Below are 15170 nucleotides of genomic sequence, written 5' to 3'. Positions count from 1 at the left end.
ATTAACACCCCCCATACACCACCATTATATCTTAACCCTCACCCCTCTCCCCAACCACCTCTCCCTGTTTCACATCACCCACTCCCCCCTCCAAGAACCCTCCCCCCCACCAATCCCACTCCCCCCTCCACCAACACCCCCAAAGGAAAACTCCCATTACCTCCTATCCATTACCCACACCCCTACAACACACTCCCCTCCCTCCTTCCTTCACGATACCCACACCACACTACCTAATACCCACAATACCCACACCACACTACCTAATACCCACAATACCCACACCACACCACCTAATACCCACAATACCCACACCACACTACCTAATACCCACAATACCCACACCCCACTACCTAATACCCACAATACCCATACCACACTAATACCCACAATACCCACACAACACTACCTAACACCACACCACCAAACCAGAGAATGATTGAAGAGCCGTAACCAGCCACCACCACCTCGGCGCCATTGTCAAGGTTTTCAATCATACACAACACAGAACGAGCTGATATCGGCTTGGCTTGAGCCCTGATATCGGCATGGCGTGAGCCCTGATATCGGCATGGCGTGAGCCCTGCACAATATAACGATACACAGAGTGCTGCTCACGGCTGGAACTACCAATTAGCTCCTCTTTGCAAGCTTCCTCCCCTTTGGTGTATTATACTGTTAAACTAATACAGCTGTATTTATGTATTAAAGAACCAGTAACAATGAATTTGCTTGACTCAGCTGACTGACATGCATATATACCTGCATGTCAGGTATTAATTAAAGGTAGGATTTTAATTCTGATTACTTAATGGTGGTTATTTAATTATGACTTTTATTTTGAATATTTTAAATACAAATGTGATAATCATAAAATTTATAATTATATTAATTAAAAAATTATAATAATTTTAGTTTATGACGTAAAAGAATTTAAATGAAATAAATTTAAAATGTCTCATCATTTATATTTCTAAGGTGACAAAAATGACGCTAAACAGAACTCTTAGCCAATGGAAACACAGGTTAACGTATCTTAGCCAATGGGAACACAGGTTATATTTTAGTGGTTCTTGATTAGTCAAGAATGGAAGTATCAGCCAATAAGCGTCGAGCTCACTGACGTAATGCGAAAGCCCATTCGCAGGATTCGTTCTTGCAGCTCAGTTGAGGCTCAGCCACAGAGCGGAACGGCCACGCTCCGCTCTGTGGAAATTCGAAACATTGCTCGAGATGATGGCTATGGCCGCCAGGTATTCAAGAATTGTAGCCAAAGCATTATGCTGGGAGTAGTTCACAATAGACCCAAGCGCTGAACAATAGACCGAGCTCTTCACAATATATCCAGGTCGTCACAATAGGTCGAACTGCTCCAGAAGACGACTCGCCCACGTCTTCCAGGGGCGGTGACTTCGACTGCCTGTCCTCGAAGTGAAGAGTACAGCGAGGATTTCCCGCCATATGGTAGTCGAGTCGTCGATGGCAGGGTGAGCTTCTGGGGCCAGATTTACCAAGCAGTTACGCAAGCACTTACGAACCTGTCCATCTTTTCTCAATCTTTGGCGGTTTTGTTTACAATTATTAAACAGCTAATGAGCTCCGAAGCACCAGGAGGCTGTTTATAACAATAACAACAGTTGATTGGCAAGTTTTCATGCTTGTAAACTGTTTAATAAATGTAACCAAAGCCGCCAAATCTTGAGGAAAGATGTACACGTTCGTAAGTACTTGCGTAAGTGCTTCCGTGAATCTGGCTCCTGGAACGACTTGGCTTCTGGCCAGTGTACCGGTTAAGACTAAGTTAACCTTAACTTTAAGTCGTTATGGTTAACAACTGTAAAACTAACACGGTAGTTACATTGTGTGTTAACATTACTGAACCCCGAGTTTCCATGACATAATAACGCGAAAGCAGCTGTAACTGATTAGTTATTCTGGTGGTAACAGCGTCTAACAGTCTGGTTGACCAAACGGCCAGCCAGGAGGCCTGTATCAAAGACCGGGTCGCGGGCGCATTGATCCTCGGAACTTCCCCAAGGTACGATATCACCTCTACGATATCCCAAGCAAAAATACACACACACGATCTGAGTTTCCAATCCTAATATATGGAAGCCATGTGAAATATTTGAACTTCTTTGGTATTAAATTAAACCCGTCGTGAGTTCCCACTTTAGAACCATCTAACTGCTGTCACTCAGAAGTGTTCTGATCAGAAATGTAAAATTATATGATTGGTTTTATATTAAAACAGCCTAAAAGGTTAAATCAGAAAAGGTTATCCATCAGGTCTACCAGATCGGTGGGTAGTGGTTGATATCAATCTATCAGGTAGGTGGGTTGTGGTTGATATCAATCTACCAGGTAGGTGGGTTGTGGTTGATATCAATCTACCAGTTCAGGGGGGGGGGGGAAGTGGTTGATATCAATCTATCAGGTAGGTGGGTTGTGGTTGATATCAATCTACCAAGTCGGTGGGTAGTGGTTGATATCAATCTACCAGGTCAGTGGTAGTGGTTGATATCAATCTACCAGGTCGGTGAGTAGTGGCTGATATCAATCTACCAGGTCAGTGGGTAGTGGTTGATATCAATCTACCAGGTAGGTGGGTAGTGGTTGATATCAATCTACAAGGTAAGTGGGTAGTGGTTGATATCAATCTACCAGGTAGATGGGTAGTGGTTGATATCAATCTACCAGTTCAGTGGGTAGTGGTTGATATCAATCTATCATATCGGTGGGTAGTGGTTGATATCAATCTACGAGGTATATGGGTAGTATACGACAAGAGGTAAACTAAAGTATACCTCCCTCTTGAGAAGCAAGGGTAAACTGGTATTCAATAAAGCATGCACAAACCTGTTTATATTTTAAATCTGAAATTTCTTCTCCGATTCGCTTGCATTTTATAACCATCTTCAATCTCCATCTTGTGACTTGGGGGTGTTGTTACTGCAAGCTCCAGCGCTCAACTGGTGGTTGAGTCTTGTGGGTGAGTTTTGTGGGTGAGTCTGGGGCTTAACGCATGGGTGACAGGTCTTGTGATGAATGCGACAAGCGTTGTTTTTATATTACGGTGTGTGTGTGTGTGTGTACTCATCTAGTTGTGCTTGCGGGGGTTGAGTTCTGCTGTTTCGGCCCGTTCCTGCTCTCAACTGTCAATCAATCAACTATTACTGACTACAAACATTCCCCCCCCCCACACACGTGTGTGTGTGTGTGTATGTGCGTGAGTGAGTGAGTGACTGTCCGTCAATCAAAAATCACCCACACCAGTAGAACATAACAAGGCATCTATTCTATCCATTTATCTCCCCCCAAACCCGCTCCAAAGTCGTTCCAACCATCCATCCACCCTCCCCCCTCACAACCCACCTATTCAACCCATCCCGCCACGCTCACAATCCTCTCACTCAAGAACGCCTTTGCCCGTCATCTTCAATTACCCGCCAGACCCACACATACACCGACGCCAACAAATTGAAGCGAGTAAAGACCTTTCGCTAGCAGTAAAACCCTGGCAAGTGAAGGGGGAGACCATTCTGGCTAACGAGGTGATGCATCAGGGTCGCCAAGATGAAGACCCAGATGACAGCCACAGCCAGCATCCCTCCATCATAGGTATTGCCTTTGGGCTGCCTGCATCCAGCCATGCTATTGAGAGGAGAGTCGCTGGGAGAGAGAGGGGGCGTCGCTTTCCGCTCTGGAAACGATAATACGCTGCTGGAAAAGGCGCACACTGGGAAAGGCACACAACAGGAGCTGCTGGAAAAGGCGCACACTGGGAAAGGCACAACTAGGAAAGGCACACAACAGCAGCTGCTGGAAAAGGCGCCAAAGACACCGCTGGAAAGCGCGCGAAAAGGTGCCCCTCCCTCCCAGCACCCCTTTTGGATAAGACAGAAGATGCCTCAGGAAGGGTCTGGACCTCCGCCAAGACATGGTGTGAATGATGCTCTATTTACACCTCGAGGCCCCACACACACGCTCTCTTCATCTTCATTCACTCTTCATTCCTTCCTTCATATATTTATCTCCCTCATCCAAGAACGAATTCAAAATTCATGTTTTCATTTGTTAAGTTCATTGTACAGTCTCTTGTCGGCCTCCATTAATATAATGAGGGTAGGTGAACGAGGGTTGTTAAGTAGCTGAACGAGGGTTGTTAAGTAGCCGAACGAGGGTTGTTAAGTAGCTGAACGAGGGTCGTTAAGTTGCTGAACGAGGGTCGTTAATTTGCTGAACGAGGGTTGTTAAGTACCTGAACGAGGGTCGTTAAGTAGCTGACCGAGGGTTGTTAAGTAGCTGAACGAGGGTTGTTAAGTAGCTGAACGAGGGTTGTTAAGTAGCTAAACGAGGGTCGTTAAGTAGCTGAACGAGGGTTGTTAAGTACCTGAACGAGGGTCGTTATAACAAATCATAGGACGCATCCTTGCGTTTTCACGGCACGATTTACAATTCCCTTCAATTATATCCCATAATGCCTTTTCATCCTTCTTATAGGCCTGAGTAAAGGCATTTTTATAATACCTTTCAATAGCTCCCCTAGGGGGGGGGGGCCATTATTCTTCCCCCTGATGAATGATTTCATAAAAATCTGTGTTGTTGTAATCGTTATGTACAATAATTTGGCGCCAAGGTTCGGGTTCACGGTGCAACAGGTGCCAAAAAGAGCATATACACGTATTGCACGACCTAAATAAGCCCGTATTGCACGACCTACATATGCACGTATTGCACGACCTACATATGCACGTATTGCACGACTTGCATATGCACTGATGACGCTCCTCGCATACCTGCTTTGAGAGCATTCAATCTTACCGTCCGCTGGATCAGTAAGGTTTACGATACACGTTTGAGATGTAGTAGGCATCCATCAGTCTCAGGAGACTATGGAGTTGCGCTCTGGTTGTCGGTCTGGAGTGGCCTCTCCAGGGCGCAAAGCCTGGGTAGGTTGATATGGGGAAGAAGCTGTTACCCATGCAGCAGGTCCCCCCTCTCCACGGTGCTGAAAGTCTCCAATGGAAAGGCATATGCCAATACGATTGGTTCCAGCGCCGTCGCAGTAACTGTGAGTCCCGGGGTTGACCTCGAAGGTGGTGAAGAAGGGCACAGGGACCTCCAACCCCGGAGACCGCCGTGGAGAGGGGGGGACCTGCTGCTTGGGTAACAGCTTCTCCCCCGAATCAACCTACACGTTTGAGATGAAACTGCCTGAATTGCCACCAAGGAGAACACCGAGAAGTGGTATTCTGTCTCCTACTCTTTTTTCCTCTAGACAGTTACCCTCAAGCTTGAGACTTCTTCAAGCTTGCCACGACACTTCTCCAGTGTGCTATCGTCAATATATACGACCATGTTGACGATATCAACACACACACACACATAAACATACTCGAAACCAATCTTCAAATACAAACTCCTATTTTCTTACCATTTCCTAACAGGAAAAAAACCTCTTCTCTCTTCAAGCACAGAGCTTCTTTGCCCTAAGTCTGTGTATGAAGCAAGCAGACTGGTATACCCGGAGTTGCCTTCGTAAATTCAGTATTTACTCGCCAAATGACATTCCTGTGAGGCCAGTGAACACCCACTATTTACACAAACTCAAATTCCAAAGGTCCATCGAATATCCAAAGGTCCAGCATTGAATCAGAGGCTCCTATTGGCTCGACGGTGGAGGAGTGGTTGTGTGTGTTTGTGTGTGTGTGTGTTTTGGAGAGAGAGAGAGAGAGAGAGAGAGAGAGAGAGAGAGAGAGAGAGAGAGAGAGAGAGAGAGAGAGAGAGAGAGAGAGAGAGAGAGAGAGAGAGAGAGAGAGAGAGAGAGAGAGAGAGAGAGAGAGAGAGAGAGAGAGAGAGAGAGAGAATGTCCAGCATAGAACAAGGAAGAAATACACACAGGAATGAGCGGCATCATTAAGTGAAACAGGGGGTATCCCGAGAAATGGGAAATGGGAGAGAGGGGGAAAGGGGAGAGAGTTAAGATAATGGGGGTTCGTTGGTAATGGTTTTAGTGCGGGGCCGCTGGCTCTCCTCACAATTATATTCATGTCCACTTCCTCAGGCCTTGTAATACATTTCCTGTTATTCATTTTTCAGCCTTTAAATTTTTTCCGCTTTCTGCTGAAAAAAATTTATGTAGCCACGCACTCCACTCTCTCTGTGGATGAGTGGATGTGATAGTGACAGCCTTGTGGATGAGTGCAGGTGATAGTGATAGCCTTAATTATGGGGTGATAGTGGCAGTACCGATATGCTGATTTCGTGATGACCTGCTATCATAACATGGTGTCAACAAGACGGACAGCCCGCCTGATATCCTAAACATGGTGTCAGAAAGGTGGACAGCGAGCCTGCTATCATGCAAATGGTATCAGTAAGGTGGACAGCGCGCCTGCTATCATAACATGGTGTCAGAAGGACGGACAGCCCACCTGCTATCATAAACATGGTGTCAGCAAGGCGGACAGCCCGCCTGCTATCATGCACATGGTGTCAGCAAGGCGGACAGCCTGCCTGCTATTATAGCACACTATACTTACCATAATATGATGGTGACAAAGATGGTGAAATGATATCTTCTCTGGAAACCACTATAAAGTTACTCATGCAAATTACATCCCTCATTCTTCTTCACGGAAGGTCCACACTCACCCTTTACCCAAGAGACATCTTACAAGAATTATGGAACAGTTTCCTTAATCACAGAACCATCCCTCCCCCCACCCCCCCCCCGCCTCCCTCCCCCCCAAAAAAGTGAAACTTCCATAAAAGGGATAACTTATGTCTTTGGGTGAAAAATATGGCCGAATTTACATGCAGAGACTCGTTGAAATCCCCTCAAGATGAAGATTTGAGGCCCGTACCTTGTCGAAAAATGACTTGGAATCCTGGTAGGAAGAGAAAAAATGGTTTCCAAGAAATTCTTACATCTGATATCCAGGCACAAGTTGCTTTAAGAGCCCTACTTTACGACTCATTCTTCTGTTCTCTGGTATGTTGAGGCCTTGTGTTCTTGTGCTGTGTTCTCTAGTATGCTTCTCTTGTGTTCTTGTTCAGTGTTCTCTAGTATGTTTCTATTGTGTTCTTGTACAGTGTTCTCTAGCGTGTAATATCATGTTCTTGTAGTGTGGTCTCTAGTATAGGTTATAGACGATGTTCATTAGATCGAGAACGCGTACAAACTGAGTTGGAATTAATTCCACAAAAGCACCTTATTTTGGACGCCAGTGAAGATAGAGTCCAGACTGAGGGCCATTAGAGGTCAGGACTGGTGCCCCCTTGAGCCCGTGGCACTCTCTTGGCACTGGCCAATCATGGCCAAGGTCACGTCTGGCACACTGTTGGCACTACCCCACTCCCAGCCTTCCTAGCATTCGAGTCCCTTCTAGAACCGACCAATCACAGCCTTTAAATCTGTGACACTCCAAGCGCTGTCCAATCATAGCCTACCTCTTTCCGTGACCCTATTTCACATGACACACCCAAGGTCTCGGACCACACAGCCTGTTATTACTGGCAATCTGCATGGCTGTAACTCACCCCCAGAGCCATCAGACTACCTCGAGGGCCACCAATCATAATATTCAGCCACATGAATCATCTCTCTCTAACTACATCTTTTTCGCTACGATAACGTAAATAAATGTCTACGATATCCTAACGTGACTCTTCGTAGTTTTCTTGTTGCATCAATACGAATATAATTATGTATCTAGTGACAGACTGCAACCTTCCAAGTTATAAGGTTGAAAATAGTGAATCAGGTCCCAGCGCTGAGCGGGAACTTCACTATATATATGGCGGCCTCTTACGCAGTGCGGCGTAGTTTAATCATGGTGACAATGAGTGTGGATAATGGACTAATGGTGACGGTGGCATAGCGTTGAAATCATCAAAACCTCTACACACACCCTTCCCATCACCCCTTCCAGGCCTAACCCCACCCATTCCTTTTCCCCTTTCTTCCATACCTGCTCCGCCCACACTCACCCTTTCCATTGTAAGCATAAACCCATTCTTTCCCAGCCTACATCCTACCCACCCCGGCCTCCACCCACCCCCTTCCCCACCAAGACCCACCCCTTCCCCACCAAGGCCCATCCCTTCCCCACCAAGGCCCACCCCTTCCCCACCGAGACCCCACTCCTTCCCCACCAAGACCCACCCCTTGCCCACCAAGGCCCACCCCTTCCCCACCAAGACCCACCCCTTCCCCACCGAGACCCCACTCCTTCCCCACCAAGGCCCATCCCTTCCCCACCAAGGCCCACCCCTTCCCCACCGAGACCCCACTCCTTCCCCACCAAGACCCACCCCTTGCCCACCAAGGCCCATCCCTTCCCCACCAAGGCCCACCCCTTCCCCACCGAGACCCCACTCCTTCCCCACCGAGACCCCACTCCTTCCCCACCAAGGCCCACCCCTTCTCCACCAAGACCCACCCCCTTCCCCACCAAGACCCACCCCCTCCCCACCAAGGACCCAGCCCTTCCCCACCAAGACCCCACCCCTTTCTCCACCAAGACCCACCCCCTTCCCCACCAAGACCCACCCCCTTCACATCGTGCGCTCTGACAATTTTCTCAACCAATCTTGGCACCTTTACTCTTCCCAATACAACCAATAAATCACAATTTTTATTACTGGGCTGTTGTTCCTCGCCCTGGGGTGAGTGTGCCGGCCAGACTCACCCCAGGCACACTCACACACTCATACTCACTATGGGCAAACGCTTGCCCTTAAAAATGGTCCACGTTTGCCCTTAAAAATGGCCCACGTTTGCCCTTAAAAATGGTTCACGTTTGCCCTTAAAAATGGCCCACGTTTGCCCTTAAAAATGGTTCACGTTTGCCCTTAAAAATGGTCCACGTTTGCCCTTAAAAATGGCCCACGTTAGCTCTTAAAAATGGTCCACGTTTGCCCTTAAAAATGGCCCACGTTAGCTCTTAAAAATGGTCCCCGTTTGCCCTTAAAAATGGTCCCCGATTGCCCTTAAAAATGGTCCCCGTTTGCCCTTAAAAATGGTCCACGTTTGCCCTTAAAAATGGTCCCACGTTTGCCCTTAAAAATGGTCCCACGTTTGCCCTTAAAAATGGCCCACGTGTGCCCTTAAAAATGGTTCACGTTTGCCCTTAAAAATGGTTCCACGTTTGCCCTTAAAAATGGCCCACGTTTGCCCTTAAAAATGGTCCATAAACATAACACGAAAATATGCACACCAGTACCCAGGTGTGTATATGTGAATGCGGCCCAGTAGTCATCTATTGATACCCACTTATATTGATATGTATGGACGAAATACACGCACTCAGACACTGCATCGGGCTGCAAGGTTCCGCCTGCTATCATAACATGGTGTCAGCAAGGCGGACAGCCCGCCTGCTATCATAAACATGGTGTCAGCAAGGCGGACAGCCCGCCTGCTATCATAACATGGTGTCAGCAAGGCGGACAGCCCGCCTGCTATCATAACATGGTGTCAGCAAGGCGGACAGCCCGCCTGCTATCATAACATGGTGTCAGCAAGGCGGACAGCCCGCCTGCTATCATAACATGGTGTCAGCAAGGCGGACAGCCCGCCTGCTATCATAAACATGGTGTCAGCAAGGCGGACAGCCCGCCTGATATCGTAACATCGTGTCAGCAAGGCGGACAGCCCGCCTGCTATCATAACTCACACTATACTTCCCATTTTTAAACTCATTACTACTTTAGCTCCTCGCCAGAAGATGTAAAAGTTTCTCATCTTCATAAATCTCAATTCATGTGTTTTTTAACCAATATATGTAGCAATTATACGCCCCTAAAACTTTCCTTAAAAAACCTCTCTTCCCTTTCCACGCTTCTCAACCCCTACTTCCCCCTCTCCCAGTCCCCGTTCCCCCCAGTACCCTTGCATACAACAGTGTTGAAGTCAAACAGCCACCTAACACAACCATCCCTGACAACAACCAGCAACCGAGTATTACACCATTCCTCTCGTTAACTAGTGTCCACCCCATCAACCAGTTTCCCCATCAACTTGGGTCTTCCCTGCCCCGTCAACCAGTCTCCCCCCCCACCCCACCCCCATCAACCAGTGTCAACCACAGTGTCATAGAGAGGATGGGGCTGGTAATCTTTGTGGGTTTCGCCTATATTTTGGTTAGGTTGGTCGCCCGCAACTTTCACAGATAATGTATGTAAATTGCATTTTTAAGCAGTGCTTGGGTAAAGGGGGGAGGGGGTGTGAAGGGGAGATGAGAGATGTGAAAGGTGGCAAAGAAAGAGATAGATGATGGGATGGGAAGAAGCAGATGGGAGTAGAGGGGGGACTTGGGGAGTGAGGGAGGTTTTTGGGAGAGGGCGTGTGGGAGGGAGTGAGGGAGTGGGGAAGAGACGGAGTACTACGGCTTCACCAACATCCCCAACACACTCCGCCAAGCACCAGAGGGAGATGAAGGAGATGCAGCCTCTCCATCCTCGCCCAATTCCCAGGAAAGTTGTAGAATTTTGAGAATGCAAATGGCGGGTTGTAGACCGATAGGCAGTTTGTTCTTTGTGTAGCGAGGAGTGCCACTAGTGCCCCCCCCCCCTGATGCTGGCACCAGTGCCCCCCTACACAACCCAGGACCCCCACACAGAGCACGTACAGCTCCCACATCACACCCCCACAGCCTCCCTGCCTCTGACGGCCCGGGAGCTAGATCCCCTGGTCATATTTCCTTCTTTGTGAGGTGACGATGACACATCCCCCTGTGCTGTCTGGCAAATGTTGATGCATTAGGGAGTGTAGACCACTCCCCCACTCCCCCCTCCCCCCTCCCCCCCCCCCCCTCATGCTGGGTGCATATGTCTCTCTAGCACACGGGCCACAGGTCGACCCTTGAGAGGGGGGGAGGGTTGAGCTTCGACTCTTTGGTCCCGCCTCTCAACCATCTGATGTGTGTGTGTGAACCATTGAGAGGTTCTAACTGCAGTGCCATGACACTCACCGTCTGATGGTGCTATGAGACGACCCTGCCTCATCTGGCACCACGGGCCTCCCTCATAACGTCCTACGAGATGTGACTGACCCCCAAGGCACTCCAGGGGTAATGTTGTGGACACGTTTTAAGAAATGTTGCGGCAACGTTTGAAGAAATGTTGTGTCAACGTTTGAAAAAATGTTGTGTCGACGTTTTAAGAAATGTTGTGTTAACGTTTGAATACACATTGTGGCGACGTTTTAGGTTTAATAGTATTTTAATTATTTCCAAAGCGTCACTATGGTAATTGTCACGTGACCATCCGCCTCCTTGGATGGTTAACAAGGGCGTCTACCTGGTTACATCTACCCTGAGACTAGCCTCTAACACCCTAGCACTGTGATCACCCTGGTGTTGGTGGTGCCAGAAGGGTGTAACCGGTGTTGGGATGACCTAAAACTACCAAACTCGAGGCCAAATGAGGAGGTGCGCTTGGAGAAACATTGTAATTGGGAGGTAATGTTCGCGGCATTGGAAGTAATGAGCTCCTCCCACTGTACAAGTTGGGGGTAACTAAGACCATATTGGGGGAGAGTTTCAGGATGTTTTGGAGAGTTCCAGGATGTTGAGGAGAGTTCCAGGATGTTGGGGAGAGTTCCAGGATGTTGGGGAGAGTTCCAGGATGTTGGGGAGAGTTCCAGGATGTTGGGGAGAGTTCCAGGATGTTGGGGGAGAGTTCCAGGATGTTAAGGAGAGTTCCAGGATATTGGGGAGAGTTCCAGGATGTTGAGGAGAGTTCCAGGATGTTGGTGAGAGTTCCAGGATGTTGGGGAGAGTTCCAGTATGTTGGGGAGAGTTCCAGGATGTTGGGGAGAGTTCCAGGATGTTGAGGAGAGTTCCAGGATGTTGAGGGAGAGTTCCAGGATGTTGAGAAGAGTTCCAGGATGTTGAGGGAGAGTTCCAGGATGTTAAGGAGAGTTCCAGGATGTTGAGGAGTTCCAGGATGTTGGGGAGAGTTCCAGGATGTTGGGGAGAGTTCCAGGATGTTGAGGAGAGTTCCAGGATGTTGAGGAGAGTTCCAGGATGTTGAGGAGAGTTCCAGGATGTTGGGGAGAGTTCCAGGATGTTGGGGAGAGTTCCAGGATGTTGGGGAGAGTTCCAGGATGTTGAGGAGTGTTTCAGGATGTTGGGGAGAGTTCCAGGGTGTTGAGGAGAGTTTCAGGATGTTGGTGAGAGTTCCAGGATGTTGGGGAGAGTTCCAGGATGTTGGGGAGAGTTCCAGGATGTTGGTGAGAGTTCCAGGATGTTGGGGAGAGTTCCAGGATGTTGAGGAGAGTTCCAGGATGTTGGGGAGAGTTCCAGGGTGTTGAGGAGAGTTCCAGGATGTTGAGAAGAATCCCAGGATGATGGGAAGAGCTACAGGGTGTTGTAGAAAGCTTTATGACACAAAAACTCGCGCACGCAAACTCATAAACGCACTTGCCCACACGCAAACTCAGGCACATATTGTCACACACACACACACTGTGATCTGCTGCAACTATCCGCTCCCGGCTCCCTTTCATCCAGAAGGGAGAATATGACAACCATTGTCCTTGTCTGTATCCCAGTTTCCCCCCCGGGTCATGGTTGATGGTGGTGGTGGTGGTGGTGGTGGTGGTGGTGGTGGTGGTGGTGATGGTGGTGGTGGTGGTGGTGGTGGTGGTGATGGTGGTGGTGGTGGTGGTGGTGGTGGTGGTGGTGGTGGTGGTGGTGGTGATGGTGGTGATGATGGTGGTGATGATGGCCGAGGTAGAAGGAGGCGGTGAAGGGGTTTTAATTACGGGACCAAAACATGAAAGGAATTTGCACAGGCGTGTGATTGTGATCAGAGTAAAAGGAGAAAAGGGGTGCTCAGGTAGGGAGGAATAGAGAGGGAGAAGAGGAAAGAGAGCTCTCTCTCTCTCTCTCTCTCTCTCTCTCTCTCTCTCTCTCTCTCTCTCTCTCTCTCTCTCTCTCTCTCTCTCTCTCTCTCTCTCTCTCATGGCAGGACTTCCTTATGGTATCCCCAGGGGCCAGAGTAGTCTCAGGTTTCCCTACATATTCAAACCTACTGTCTTCAGGGATTTTGGATCAGGATGAGGAAGGGAAGTACGGGGGAAGTGGGTGTACCAGGTGTGGGAGGGGGTGTACCAGGTGTGGGAGGGGGTGTACCAGGTGTGGGAGAAGGTGTACCAGGTGTGGGAGGTGTACCAGGTGTGGGAGGAGGTGTACCAGGTGTGTGGGGGGTGTAACAGGTGTGGGGGGACCCGGTGAGAGGCAGTAAGAGCTGGAAGAGAGGAAAGAGCAACGAGAGAGGGAGAGGAGGGATGTCAGATGCACTTCCGAATACCTTTTTCTTGGTGGAATTGTGGGTGCTGGTGGTCTAAGTTACGGGGAGACTTGCCTCTATAAGATCTCCCGGGGAGGGAGGACAAAGAACTTGAAACTTGAAAACTTAATCTGAAATTTAATCAGAATCTGAAACTTCGTCTAAAACTAAACTTAAAATCTGGAGTTGAATCTGGAAAAAAAGCCGTCAGCAATGTTCGCTTCAATCGTTTCTGCATTCCCAATTGCGCTAACTCACCCCCCTCCCTCCTACCCGGCTTTCCAGAAACTTCCAGTGGCAACATCACGGCAATAGCTTTCACTACCTTCACTTCTCTAACCCTGTCCATGGAGGACAGAAGAAAATGTATATATGCCGGTTAGTATTGTAAATGTGTGGCCACGTCTGTGGTAGAAAATAATAATAATAAAAAAACTACCTTCACCGCTGGCCACTCTTAACAACATGACAACAACCCACCACAACCACAACCACAACCACAACCACAACCACAACCACCACCACCAACAATACCTCCACAGAATCTAACCAGATTTTCAACAGTGATAAATTCCATATACCTAAATATAAAAACAAATAATACAAAACACAAGACAAGAATCCCCTTCTCCTTAAAAGAAAACATGAAAAAAGTGATCTACGATTAAGTCACGAATGACCTAACATTTAACGATTATATAACCCAGTAAATATAGCATCAGCCAAGACTGGGATAAGATGGGTTACTGAGAGCATTTAAATCCAGGGAACCCACCAAAAGTCCTTCTGCTTTTCAAGTCAATTGTACTGTACCACCGTGAGTACTGCTCGGTACTCACTTCCCTTTTCAGAGCAGGAGAGAGAGAGAGAGAGAGAGATTGCTGAAGTAGAATGAACACATACCACATACATACTCCTATCACAGACTAGGTAGAGCACCTCACTTATTTGGGTCTGTCTCTGAGCTGTCAAAATATACATTCTGGAAAAGGAGACGAGAGAGGCATCACATAATATATGCATGGAAGGTACTGGAAGGCCAGGTCCCAGACATGCACACTCACAAAAACATACTGGAATGAGAGACATAGTAGGAACTGTAGTAACGTACCAGTAAAGGCTACAGGAGACATAAACACAATAAGAGAACACTGTGTGAACATCAGAGAACACTATGAACATCAGAACACACTGTTTGAAAATCAGAGAACACTGTATGAACATCAGAGGTCTTCCCTCTACAACAAAAGTGGAGGTATTCAAGTGGTAATTAGGGAAGTTTCAGCAGGAAGTGCCCTGATCAGCCGGGTTATTACGGATGTGTGTGGCCTGCGGACCGCTGCATGCAACAGTCTAACGGATCAAATTACCACCAGATAAACCTGGCCCCCCCCCTTCAGGTTCACCATCTCCCTCCGTCTCTCCTTCCCTGCCTTTCCCCTCCCTCCCTTCCCACTCCTCTTCCACCCTCCACTCTACCTTTCCCCTTTCACCCCTCCTTCCCCACCTCCCTCCACTGCCTTGCCCTGCCCCTCCTCCCTACGCTCTGAACCTGGCACAGTGCCACCCTAACATAACTTGATCAGGCATTTCACTCCAGTCAAACATAATCTTCATGCCCCCTGGCGGCGGCCCCTCGCGGCTCTTCTCATCTCCAGCATCTCACTCTCGGACGTGGAAATGTTCTTTCCCCCCTTCCCCCCTTCCCCCCCCCCCCGGCAAGAGTCACATTAAGTCCTGTGCAGTTCGCCAGACTGTGCAAGAGAGCCGTCGTAGCTGCTCCCTTTTCCTTTCTTGTGAGCGTTAGTCGCTGAAGCCCTGGCTGTCTGCTGCACTGGCTATTTGCCTGTCTGTCTGCTGCACTGGCT

General features: G+C 48.4%; 2 protein-coding genes across 2 annotated transcripts in view; both read right to left on the bottom strand.

Moving 5' to 3' along the window:
• The window catches only part of LOC123748939 (serine-rich adhesin for platelets), a 357404-nt gene that overhangs the window by 283476 nt on the left and 58758 nt on the right, over positions 1–15170 (bottom strand).
• Positions 11356–13606, bottom strand: LOC123773046 (probable serine/threonine-protein kinase fnkE). The gene is made up of 2 exons (XM_045766545.1): positions 13576–13606; positions 11356–12368 (listed from the first exon to the last, which is right to left on the bottom strand). The coding sequence occupies exons 1-2, from the start codon at positions 13604–13606 to the stop codon at positions 11356–11358; spliced, it is 1044 nt and encodes a 347-aa protein (XP_045622501.1).

The sequence above is a fragment of the Procambarus clarkii genome, chromosome 81 (genome assembly GCF_040958095.1).
Source record: "Procambarus clarkii isolate CNS0578487 chromosome 81, FALCON_Pclarkii_2.0, whole genome shotgun sequence".
NCBI classification, from domain to species: domain Eukaryota; kingdom Metazoa; phylum Arthropoda; class Malacostraca; order Decapoda; family Cambaridae; genus Procambarus; species Procambarus clarkii.
The sequence above is the reverse complement of the archived record's forward strand: the minus strand, read 5'-3'. Positions and strand labels throughout refer to the sequence as shown.

Excerpts from the sequence above, each read along its gene's own strand:
- LOC123773046 (XM_045766545.1), bottom strand. The coding sequence starts at position 13,606 with ATGTTGCCACTGGAAGTTTCTGGAAAGCCGG. Across the intron at positions 12,369-13,575 it reads GGAAGTTTCTGGAAAGCCGG|CTCTTCCCATCATCCTGGGA; the intron begins GTAGGAGGGAGG and ends AACACCCTGTAG.